Below are 12,789 nucleotides of genomic sequence, written 5' to 3' on the forward strand. Positions count from 1 at the left end.
AGATGATGTTTTTTTAAATAAATTAACTCTTTGACAAAGAAAGAACCATGACTAAAACTGCAGGGAACCTTAAATCATAAATTGTTTCAATGAAATTTGTACAGTCGTCTCTAAAGACTCATTTATTTCAAATAGATTATCAAGTACAATAGTTGGCAACAGAGAAATGGACCTTTTTATACACGACGTCACAAGTGTCAATTATAACAAGGAAAACGAAATTTTCTCACATTAGTTGTCATGTTTTCTTAAATAAAACCACATAAAATTGCACTTATATTACTGTAAGACAAGCACTTTATTCTAAAATTATCAAAATTATTGATAATTTTGTCGGACACAAAAACTAAGTTGACACTTGTGACGTCAGAATGCAGCTGTACTATCTATTGTACTAGAATCTATTTGATTCATTGTGGGTAGCCCTGTATATAAGTACCCATAATATATCACGTTTGTTAAGATTTTTGTACTTTGTAATTGTTGTAACAGATACATTTCTGCAAATGAGCACAATCTAAGATTTGAATCAATTACAAATTACAAACTCCTTAGCGAATTTTCGTTACACAAAAGAAAGAAGACGACAATCAGTCAGTTCACTGATTTCTGGGTACCACTGTACACGAAGTAAAAAAATGGCAGTCTTGTTTATTGTTCCCTTGTTAATATGGCAGAGGTGTTGATCAGTCTTCTTAGTTTAGGTTTGTCAGGATATTGTATTCTTGTTAATCCACACTTTCATTTCGTCAATTTTTATCCCACCTGAAATTATTATTACAGTTTATTCGGTTTATTCGGTTTATTCGGTTTATTCGGTTTATTCGGTTTATTCGGTTTATTCGGTTTATTCGGTTTATTCGGTTTATTCGGTTTATTCAGTTTATTCGGTTTATTCAGTTTATTCGGTTTATTCGGTTTATTCGGTTTATTCAGTTTGTTCAGTTTATTCAGTTTATTCGCTATATTTTTGAACCGTCGCGCAAATGACTATTGAAAAAATAAACTTTTACGGTTAAAAAAATATATTAAAAACGAGAAATAAAAATATTGAAGAAAGCTTTGAAACTATAGTTACATTTGACTAAAACCTAAAAATGCACTTTTTAATGATTTCAAAAAATGAAATGAGAAATTGTTTAACTCACCTCCAAACAGTGCCATCATCACACACAGATAGAAGAATACTTCCGTCCCTACAACATAGAACAAATTGTTTAACACTCTGCATGGTCAATGTGGGGTCATTTTTGGACAACGTAGACGGTCAAAATTTGGCCAATTTTGGCTAACGTTAATGTGGGGTCAAAGTGTGGTTGATGTATGGCCATTTTTGTAGGTAAATGTGGGTTTAATGTGGGGTAAATGTGTGGTAAATGTGTGCTCCATGTGTGGTTAACTAGTGGCCAATGTGAGTTCAATGTTAGGCCAATGTGAGTCCAATGTGAGGCCAATGTGAGTTCAATGTGAGGCCGTTGATGCGAGTTCAATGTGGGGTCAAAGTGTGGTTGATGTGTGACTATTGTTGGGGGTAAATGTGTAATCAATGTGTGGTCAACGAGTGGCCAATGTGAGTTCAATGTGATGCAAATGTAATGCCAATGTGAGTTCAATGTGAGGCCAATATGGGGGCAAAGTGATTTTATTTTTAAAATTAAATCTTAAAAACAATTCTTAAACTTTCTTGAAAATAAAAAAACGTGTAAAAACCCAAATAGTTCCTACCTAGAAAGTGAGGTTTGTCTAACAGCCGAAGTGCACTTTGGATGAGAAAGAACGGCGCTCCTGAACCGAAAATATTAAACGTTAAAGGACCTGCGAATGTTATTTCTTAAAACCCGACAAAACACAATTGTGCATTAAATAATATTTTTTAATACCATGTTTTTCTACCTGATTTGAGAGGGTTGGTTTACATCTAAATCCCAAACATACGTTTTCCCGACCTTAAATAATATATTATAGATACTGCATCATAATCCATTCAAAAATATTCTAGATACTGCATTATCCATTCTAAAATATTCTAGATACTGCATAATCCATTCTAAAATATTCTAGATACTGCATAATCCATTCTAAAATATTCTAGATACTGCATAATTCAAAAATATTTTAGATACTGCATTATCCATTTTAAAATATTCTAGATACTGCATAATCCATTCAAAAATATTCTAGATACAGCATGATCTATTCTAAAATATTCTAGATACAGCATGATTCATTCAAAAATATTCTAGATACATGCATGATTCATTCAAAAATATTCTAGATACATCATGATTCATTCAAAAATATTCTAGATACAGCATGGTCCATTCAAAAATTCTGGAATAATTTAATATTGGACTTTCTAATTTTAATTGTGAACATTTTCTCTTTGTATACATTGTAAGAAAAAAATTTCGCGGATTAAAAAAAATTTCGTGGATTTTCAAAACTTTCAAAAATCTAATTTTGTAAAGAGACAAAATCGAAAATTCGCTTTTCCATAAACCTTTCCTTTGGTTCACGTGAGGTCCCACAAAAAATCTGGGCCCGATCGGTTCAGCCGTTTTGACGTTAATTGGATACAAACGGAAAACCACACAAGTAAATAATAGTAGATAAAGATTATAAAAAATAACTGCACGCTTTGAAAGTTATAAAATACAAGCTTAAAAATTTCTAATCCTCATACCTTGCAGCCTAATAATGGTGTAAACTTTAGATATTTCAAATCTTAAAATTTGAAATATCCAAGGTTTACTCCATCAGGTTGCAAATATAGAGTTGCAAGAATCTGAATAGGAGGTTATAGCTAAAAACCCACGGGTTTAGCACACAAAAGTCACCATCCCCCCCAAGAAAAAAACTCATAATGGAGAGATACCACCAGGAGGCGTGGCAGGATCAAAGGCCAGGGGAGTAATCAGTTCATTTAACCCTATCACGACAGGGGGAGGGGTGTTTCCCCCCGTGGCTTCTTCTGAATAACTTAATAATGGCTTACATTAGATCGCTAAAACTTCTTCACTTTTTCAATATCATAGTTGTAAACAATTTTGCTAAATTTTTTTTTTATGCATAGGGTAGGGTGGAGAATGGGCAAACGGTGGGTCGGTGTTAAAAAAATCAGAAATGGTTAATAACCTTTTTGTTAATCAAGCTACAGGGCTAAGACTTATATATTTGAAAAGTCCTTGATAAATGGATACAATAACATGCGTCATATGCTAATATTTGTCAAAAGTAAAAATAACTATTTTTTAAATTTTTTTGCGACATACTTTTTGAACTTTTTGAAAATCCTCCCTTACACCATAACCATTAAAGCAGTGCTTAGGATCCGCAAAAATATGAGGATCCATGGATCCGAATCCAAGGGGTAAAATATCAACCAAAAACTGAAAAACTGATGAACCATTTCTGAAATTACCTGGATCCGGATCCATTTTTTTCAATACGGATCCAGGAACCGGATCCGGATCCGCATCAAATTTAAATGAATCCTAAGCACTGCATTAAAGTTAGAGGTATAATTTTTATTAATGAACAGGCCTTGAAAAGTTGGACCAGCGACATGTTTCACACACCCCTATCTTAAATCTAAGGGCAAAATCATAGGGGGGAAACACCCTCTCCTTACAATCTATATTAGACAAAAATAGCCCAATCAAAATAGGGTTAAGTCCTAATATACCTGGTTTCCTAGAGCTAGCACCTTCTGCTCCAGATCCATTGCAAACCTTACGAACCAGATCTCACAATCCTGCAAATAAAATGTTTAGACTCCTGCTCTTGCCCTTGCTCTTGCTACCGCTATCACAATCTTTATTATTATTATTCAAAGATCATTCGATGAAATTGGGACCGACGCTCCTGTCCACCAAACCTATCCATGGATACTGATAATGCACCACATTATCACGGGAGGAGATTCACCGCATGGCGATTTGCCCGGGATAGAACCATTTGTGCAACTTTACAACTTGATGACATAACACCTCTCAAACTTAGCTGGACTGGGACCTGGTTTTCTGATTTTAATTTAGCATCTCTCTAGGGTAGGGGATTTCATTTACGGGAGGCCCGGGCAGGATACTCTAAACTAGAATTTAAACACAACTCACCCCAAAGTGTCAAATAGCTTTTTCGAACCTTTCATTTCATCCAAAAGAAGTTGGGTTTGTCGTTCAATAAAGATAAATTTGCTAGGAATAATCGAAATTTGATAGGTTAAATGGACTGATAGCGTATTCGTCGTAATTTCAAGTGCAATTTCTGATCAAAAACGTGAAAAAACGTCGTATTTTCTGACTCGAAAAGTGTATATTTCTGTGAGTTTCTACTTTTAATAAACAATAAATGCGAAAATAACTTTCACATGGAAGCCGCAACTGAAAACGAAAAACAAAAGCATTGATTTCCACGGAATAATGAATGATCTTAATTCATTTATTTATTGATGTCTAATTCACACTCGATCAGAAAAACAATTATAATCATTTATTTCTTAAATTCAAGGATGAAAACCCGTATATTTTAAACCAAATATATATCCCTTCTGTTACCTTGTATCCAATTTTATGAACAACGACGACCTTGTTCTCAGTATTGTTTAGGTTTGTGCTGATTATCTCCTTGGTTTCCTCTTTACTCGTCTCCTGGTCTAAACAACATCATTCAAAACAGCTGTGCTTAGGATCCATTCATTTTTGATGCGGATTCGGATTAAAAAGTTCTGGATCCAGATCCGAATCCGGATCCAGGTCATGAACAAACAAAAAACAAATTTTCAAATTATTTTTCTACTTTATTTCGTCTTTTTATGTCTAGCTTGATGAAATATTCAAGAGATGGGGAAAATTTTGATAATCTTTCTTTTTTTCAGCAGTTAAGATTTAGATTTTGAGAGCAAAAGATGTTGTTAGCAGTTTTTGGTTGATATTTTGTCCATTGGATCCGATCCGCATATTTTTGCGGATCCGGATACAGGAAGCCAAAATTGATCCCTATCCTAAGCACAGCATCCAAGATTTTTATTGTCGGTCCGTGTATCTGTTTGTCTGTGTATAATAAATGTAAAAACGGCTGAACCGAGTCCGAATAGGCCCAATCTATTGTGGAAGGTTTAAGGTGTAAGAATGATCAGAATTGAAAATTTAAACTCTTAAAAAATTAATTTTACATAAGAAAAAAATATCACTAGACAAAGTGGAAAACTGGCAAGCTTGTGAAAAACAAGAAAAGTCTTTTAATTTTAAATATTCTAGAATTCAAGGAATTTTACTCAATCCAAGATCAATAAAAATTGATGAAATTTACTTTTAAAAATATAATACACCAAAAGCAGACTAAAGGGTTTCGCAGAAATCAATTTAAACATATTTAAATTTGAGGAAAAAAACTAATACTACTGCAATACTGCAATACTTTTAACTAGAAAAATGAGTGCTAATGGGTAAAATAATAAAAATTTAAATAAAGAGAAAAATTATTTACTGATTTTCATTTAGATCGGCAATTTCAAGTGATCATGCATGCACAGATGGCAATGACAGATTTACAACGTTACCCTAAAATCCTTTGTCTGATCAAGTATGAAATTATTTTTTTATAGTTTAGTTTATTTTCATTTGTGGTTTTTCGCAAAAATGACTTGCACATTTCTTTCTTCAAAGAAACAATGGAGAAATTATCAGAGTGAATCACTTTTCGAGTCAGAAAAATGACAGTATCTTGACCAGTTTAGGCTTTGCAGGGTATCGTTGTGAATCAGACATTACCAGGAGGGTCACTAGAAATTAGGCTTACAGCCCCTTTAACCAAGATTTCTATTTTAAGTGAACAAACAACACAAGTTTCGCACAAATTTAATAGAAATTATTAAGTCTGCAGGATTATGTCAAAACCTCTTAGAAAAACATTAGAAATATTAATTTTTAACCCAGCACCCCTTTTAGATCTTCGCGAACTGTCCCTTTAACTATTCTCACCTGGTTTCCAAAATACAATACAGTTTTCACAGCTTTTAGACAGAATAAATTCACCCATCCACTTACAACAGTCAACATAGTTTCTAAAAAAGAAATCGTTAAATAAAAATGCATCAAAATTTGAGTTTAATTGCTTGGATCCGTTTAGCCATGCATGTGTTAGTCATAACATAATATTTTAGTTTCATTCTCATTTTTACCTCAATTTAACATGAATAAATTTCATTTAAAATTCAAATTTTTCAACATTCTTTATTTCTTAATTGCTTGATTAATCAATGATTGATTGATTGAGGGGTTGATTGATTAATATATCAACATATGGGTTTAACTTATGATTTAATTTACACTTTAACTACCAATTACAACATTAAAGCCAACCATAAAACATAAAAAACATATGTGTATATTTTTCACTTACTTTTTACCCAAAAATCATTTATTTTCCCTAATTTAGCGAAAAACCCGTGTAGAAAATGTTTGCGTTCCGCGCAACCGTATATTATAACTTCTGGGGAAAACACATGATTTTTCTGAACTAGGATGTTGAAGGGGAAGGGGGTGAACATGTCAGGGAAAATTTCTCACTTGTTTACCTGTGTATGTCTCGTGTGCTAAAGTAAGGAAAATGGCAGAGCTCCGTGGGAAAGATCCTTTTTGTACCAAATGTATAGGACTGATTGATTGCTGTATAATACAACAGTTTTTATCATTATTAGTATTATTATTATTATTCAAGAACCTGTCATTCAGTGAAGATTCTAAAAAAATGTACAAAAAGTAATAGAAGTAAGATTTTACCTCTGATTGTTACTTTTCCCCCAAAACTATTATTTTTCCCCAAAAGTAAAAATCAGACAGAAAAATATTAAAAAAATTACAGTCAACATTCTAAAAAAACTTAAAATTTGGGGCCGGGGGACATTCCTAAAATATAAAATGAATCTCGGCCTAAAAAGTTCCTATGTTAAATAAACAAGAAACACCATCTAAATAAGTTTTTGAAAGAAAAGAGAGGGGGAGGGGAGAGGAGGATTGCAGATTACAAAAGGGTAATATCTAAAAATGCTGTTTCCTTGTTTAATTTTTTCCGTATCACATCTCCAGATCTTCAAGCTGTGATCCATTCCGGAGGATATAATCCGGCTTCCTGAAACATTTTTGAAAGTTTTTGGGGGGGTTTGGCTAATTTTGGAACCCAACTTTGCCTGGAATTCTTAACTTTAGTTATAAAGTCAACCTTCTTAACTTGTAACGTTAAAACCGAGCTAAGATTAAGAACATTCCCGCGATTCTACCGAGTTCTTCTAAAATTTGAGGAAAATCGGTTAAGGGGCTCCTAAGTTACGATAGGACTCACAAACAGACAAAAATTCAGCCTAACATATAAAAGAGTGAAGGCAATAATGGCTGGGCCCAGTTAGCCCCCATCCTCTTATGGAACACAATTTTTTCTCTAAAAGGCACCAAAAATCATTCGCAATAACTCACATTTCCAGCAAATGTTAACCCCCCCCCCCTCGATAAAAATGTACATTTTTCGACAATCCTGAGTATCCCTACCGTCCATATTAAAATCTGCACTGAGGACCTCGTCTCTATGTCCTTCAACACCACCGAATATTACCAGGTTTACCTCGGTCTTCACGTTCCACAGCCTTAACAATTTATTAATAATGATGAGTTGCCAGAAAAAATAGCAGTTTATCAAAGAAAGTACACGCAGGATATCATGTCCCTTAAAATTTAAATTCTTGTTAAAAGTGGAGTCAATAGACCTATAAAGTGCCTGAAAATAAAAACTGTCAAATTTAGAACAGTGTTCATTCGAGAAACAATTAGGCCAGGCTAACTGCAATTTTAAATTTGGAACAAATCTACAACTGTAAAGGGGATATCCCAAGTTTTGGAAGAAAATCTAACAATTTAGGAAAATATCTAGGATGAACCCTGACCCAGAGAAATATAAACCATTAATAATTGGTCTTTGTTCCAATAGGAATTTACAACCATTTTTGTTCAAATGATACGAACACTAATTCTAACCTTTATGACAAAAAGACAATTTTTTTCGTATAAACTGAATTTAATCTTTCAATATTTAAATTACTCCCACTTGATTTCGACCAAATTCTTTGTATCTAATGTCGGTACTTAGGGACTCAATCTCGGAAGTATTTCCATTAAGGAGAATTTTCAAAAATTCCTTTAATTTTTTCAACATTTTAATGCTAATACTTGAATTAATCTCTCATTAGTTGGATTATAATTTTCAATTTTTAATTTGAGAGTTCATTACTTTTGCTTTGGTTGACTTTCAGTCAGTTGGATTTTAATTCATGGATCCACATATTCTGAGTATCCGAATCCAATAAGCTAATATGATGCTTAACCGGATCCTAAGCAATGATCGTAAAACTTATCCAAAAAGAAATTACTTGATGCAGTTCATACTGGCAGGACTGAAGACACGAATGATTCCTCTAAATCCTCCAGCAGCCAGAATGGGGCGATCTGAAGAAAAGTAAATAGGAGTATATATTTTCTTGAACCCTACCCCCTCCCCCTTCCTGAATATAATTGTATTCCCCCAAATGAATTATCAATCACTCAATCAATCAGACTTTTAGGGACCACCTATAACATCATCTCAAGTCCACCATGACTGAACTAAGCTGGGATTGAAATAAGAAAATTTACAACTCACAGATAAAGCCAATTAGATGTTTTGTAAAAAAAATTGAATCAATCTAACTTCGGCTATAGTAGATATCGGCTTGATTATTATGGAAATTCGACATTTTGTCAGATTACCTTTAAAAAAAAGTAAGAATATAAACCCCTGGTAACGAGTATTGAAAATAAAAATTCAATGCCCACAACTCCAAATTTTACAATAAATATATGTTAAACAATAATTTACACCGGACGTTAGACTTTTTATTTAAAATGCTAGGTGTATTTTACAAAACTAGTAGATAAGAATATATTCTATATCCTAGCTACAGGCACAGGTATAAAACTAGTAGATACGAATATGAGGACCTGTATCATTATCATAGATACAGCCACAGATATAAAACTAGTAAATTAATATAAGGACCTGCAGCATCATCATAGATACAGATACAGCAATAAAACTTTAGTGGATAACATAAGGACTTGCATCTTTATCATAGCTCCAGGCACAGATATAAAACTAGTAGATAAAATATAAGGACCTGTATCTTTATCATAGGTCCAGACACAGATATAAAACTAGTAGATAAAATATAAGGACCTGCATCTTTATCATAGGTCCAGACAGAGATATAAAACTAGTAAATAAAATATTAGGACCTGTATCTTTTTAATAGCTCCAGGCACAGATATAAAACTAGTAAATAAAATATAAGGACCTGTATCTTTATCATAGCTCCTGGCACAGATATAAAACTAGTAGATAACATATAAGAATCTGTATCTTTATCATAGCTCCAGGCACAGATATAAAACTAGTAGATATAATATAAGGACCTGTATCTTTATCATAGCTCCAGGCACAGATATAAAACTAGTAGATATAATATAAGGACCTGTATCTTTATCATAGCTCCAGACACAGATATAGAACTAGTGGATAACATATAAGGACCTGTATCATTATCATAGCTCCAGGCACAGGTATAAAAGTTTTCTTCAGTATCTGGATCAGCATAACACTGGCTCAGTTTTATACCATCAGAAATAGCTTCGTAGATTGTTACTCTAAACAGTAATAAATATTTAGCTAATAATATACCCATCCCAAACCCTTCCAGGGAGAGGTAATTATCGATAGAATGGAGGAAAAGATGGATATTTTTGAGCTTACTGTCCCATTGGAAACAAATATCAAAAATGCCAACACTCAAAAAATTAAGTATGAACATTTTATTTTTATCACAGATATAACAACTAGAGATGTGTCTATTTACCCTTTTAAAATAGACTCAAAACCCAAAAAAGCCCACTTACAGGCGGGTTTTTTAAAGTGGGTTTTATTGAGTTTTTTTGGGCGTTTTTTGGGCTAGGTTTTTTATCCCAACCCTGCATTCACGCAACACAGACAAGGAAGAATATTAAATCTACCCCATTAATACTTTACTTGGATAAAGGTTTAAAAGAGTAACATTGTTAATCGAACTTAGAGCTCTTTAAAATTATGGGTTACTTGAAATACGCAATTAGAGTCCACGATTTAAAAGCTCGGCTCTTGTCTTAAATCCTTGAACCTCAATTTAGGGCCTCATCTTAGGAATGACTTAAGAATCAGCTGGCGAACGAAAGTTTTTTTACTGGGTTCTATTCAAATAAAATCTCAAAATCCGCAAAATCCATTCATGAAAATCCACAAAATACAATATTAATGGTCTTAAATTAGTCTTGAGTCGAATTTTTCCAGAATCTTTAAAATCGCTGGCTCAGACCTTATAGGTGCAGACAAAAATGTTACTCTGATGACCTGTTATATCCTACTGTAGCAAATACAGTAGGTTGTGGAGGTTTAAGATGATGGTTTACACTGATACCGAACAAGGGATGTCCATGGTTCTCTTTCCAGTGCCCAGTATATCGGTAACTAAGAAAACAACATTTCATAAAACTTAAAAGAAATGAGATTCCACAATTTTACTCGCAATTTCAGAATCTTGTGATTCGTGAATTAAAGTTTCTATTTTTTCCTAAGAAAAGTGTGTTTCATTTAATCACGGAATTTGCCATGTTTCGTGTACATTAAGGTTTCGCGGATTTTCTCAAATATTAGAGGAAAAATAATTGATTATAGATTACTGAATTTAATTAAAATACTTCGGGGATTACCAGATGAGAAGTTAAAAATACCTAGAGCAAAAAAAATCTTTAAAAATTATTCATATTGCAAGTCTGTAAATTAATAATTAGATTCCATGTTGCGGTTTACAGCCATTTCATTCTTTAAAAATAAGGACAAATGTGACAAAAAAAATAGTTAAACTCAGGAGAACTTTTATTTACCTGATTGAGGGCGCACATGAAGAATTCAAATTCTTTTTATTTTTCTTTCCGTGACTTTCTATAAAGGAATTTACACTTTTTACAAATTTTATTATATATAAGTAACAAAAATTGAGACAAAAAATATTTAAGTTAATGGAACTGCAGAAAAAGGAAGTGTTAAAATTTTAAAACTTAATAAAATTTGGCATCTCGGTGTAAAATCATTCAAAGGAAGACACGAATAATAAAATCAAATCTTCAAATTAATATCTGTGATTTCCAGATCGTCCCTAAAATCTCAAACAATTAAGGGAACCGTGTAGTGTCTAGTACACCTTTCCAATAAAAATTAATTATTATTTAAATCTTAANGTTGATGGATTTCTTCTGGCAACTCTCCCTCCTCCTCCTCCTCCCCCTCCTCATCTTCTTCACTTCCAGTCTCAAGCTCGCTAGCCTCCTCTTCAGATATCTCCTTAATGACATAATTTTTTTGAAACATTTAAAAACTTTGTGATGTGTAAACTTGGCACAAAAATTCCTAATTTTACTACACGAAATATGAAAAGAAGATTATGATAATAGCCAAAGGAAATGATATAAAAAATATTACCTGATAGTTTCTAGCTTTCTTGCTCGCTTCTCTTTCCATTTTAACTTTTGCTGGAGACTTAAAAATCGAGGTGTTTAGGCTAAATGTTTAGGAGTATAGTCCAGTCGAAAATTGGGACTTGAAATATTTAAAAACAAAGATCTTCTGAAAATCACACCGGTTTCAGTTAAGTGTCTGCTTTTATCCAAGATTAAAAAAAATATATTTTACCCGACTCCACTTTTAACTCATTAAGTAACAATTTAAAATGTAAAAATAATACTAAATAGGCCAGTTCTCACAAAAAGTCACCAAATAGTAAAAATACTGAAACCGGTGTGATATTACAAGTAATTGGCGGCATTCGCTCTAGAACCGGTATTGTTAAACTGCTCATGCGCAGAAAGCTTGTAAAATGTAAATGAAAACAAATAATTGCGTTCTTACTACTACTCCTACACACTGTATCCCTGTCCCTCTGTATTCCATGTCCTTCCCTTTATCCTATTTCCTCATTATGTCTCATGTCCTCCCTTTGTCCATATCCCCCTTTACCCCTTCCCCACTTCTTTCCCAATTGTCCCCCCGTGCACGGGGAGGGAGGGAATCTCCGGACGACATGAGCCTCCGCTATGAAGACCTGAGCCTCTCAGATTTGCTAGGCAGACCGAGCTTCAGAAGGGAGGGGAAGCTAGCTGAGCATCCATGAGCCCTGTAAACTGACTTTCTGAGCCTTCTGATGCGCAGAATGGTCTCCTAGCCAATAAAAATCGTCTCCAAGCAGCTCATGCTACTACTATATATAGAGAAAGATAAATTGTATATCTACACAGGTGTATGATGTCGAAATCTAATAAGACCATGCCACCAATTCACAAAACAAAATCGTTTTAAGAAAACTTAAATTTGCACTTTTAATGTATTTCATTATTCAGGTTTTTCACCAAAACTAAAATGTTTTGTGAATTGTTGGTAGTCTAGATAGATTTGCACATGATGAACATATCAAATTATATCAAATTTGACTTTCACTGCATAAAGCTACAATAGTCCTGCACAAGTTAAGGAATTTGTAAAATTAAGAAAAAAAATAAGAAGTCTTAAACTCATTAAAATTAGACTCTATAACTTTAGACTTTAGGTTGTCTTAAGTCTGAATTAGGTCGGACAAACCAAAACGTCCTTGATTGACCTTAGGCGACTTTAATCTTAGGTCAT

General features: G+C 33.3%; 1 protein-coding gene across 1 annotated transcript; it reads right to left on the reverse strand.

The window, feature by feature from the left end:
• Nucleotides 1–425: 425 nt before the first annotated feature.
• On the reverse strand, nucleotides 426–11,188 carry LOC111709362 (polycomb protein EED). Its single transcript, XM_023483012.1, has 16 exons — nucleotides 11,172–11,188; nucleotides 10,998–11,072; nucleotides 10,465–10,581; nucleotides 9,616–9,728; nucleotides 8,420–8,495; nucleotides 7,764–7,770; nucleotides 7,545–7,719; nucleotides 7,057–7,131; nucleotides 6,578–6,668; nucleotides 5,982–6,064; nucleotides 4,557–4,654; nucleotides 3,686–3,754; nucleotides 1,894–1,946; nucleotides 1,726–1,785; nucleotides 1,149–1,196; nucleotides 426–765 (listed from the first exon to the last, which is right to left on the reverse strand). Exons 1-16 carry the CDS (start codon nucleotides 11,186–11,188, stop codon nucleotides 750–752), a joined length of 1,173 nt encoding a protein of 390 aa, XP_023338780.1. The 3' UTR covers nucleotides 426–749.
• Nucleotides 11,189–12,789: the final 1,601 nt, after the last annotated feature.

The sequence above is a fragment of the Eurytemora carolleeae genome, unplaced genomic scaffold (assembly GCF_000591075.1).
Source record: "Eurytemora carolleeae unplaced genomic scaffold, Eaff_2.0 scaffold59, whole genome shotgun sequence".
NCBI classification, from domain to species: Eukaryota; Metazoa; Arthropoda; class Copepoda; order Calanoida; family Temoridae; genus Eurytemora; species Eurytemora carolleeae.

What these genes read in the sequence shown, in the direction of transcription:
- LOC111709362 (XM_023483012.1), bottom strand. An exon ending in GAGCTATGATAATGATACAG is followed by an intron (nt 8,496 to 9,615) that starts GTCCTTATATGT and finishes ACTTTTCTTCAG; the next exon opens with ATCGCCCCATTCTGGCTGCT. An exon ending in AACCAACCCTCTCAAATCAG is followed by an intron (nt 1,786 to 1,893) that starts GTAGAAAAACAT and finishes TTTTCGGTTCAG; the next exon opens with GAGCGCCGTTCTTTCTCATC.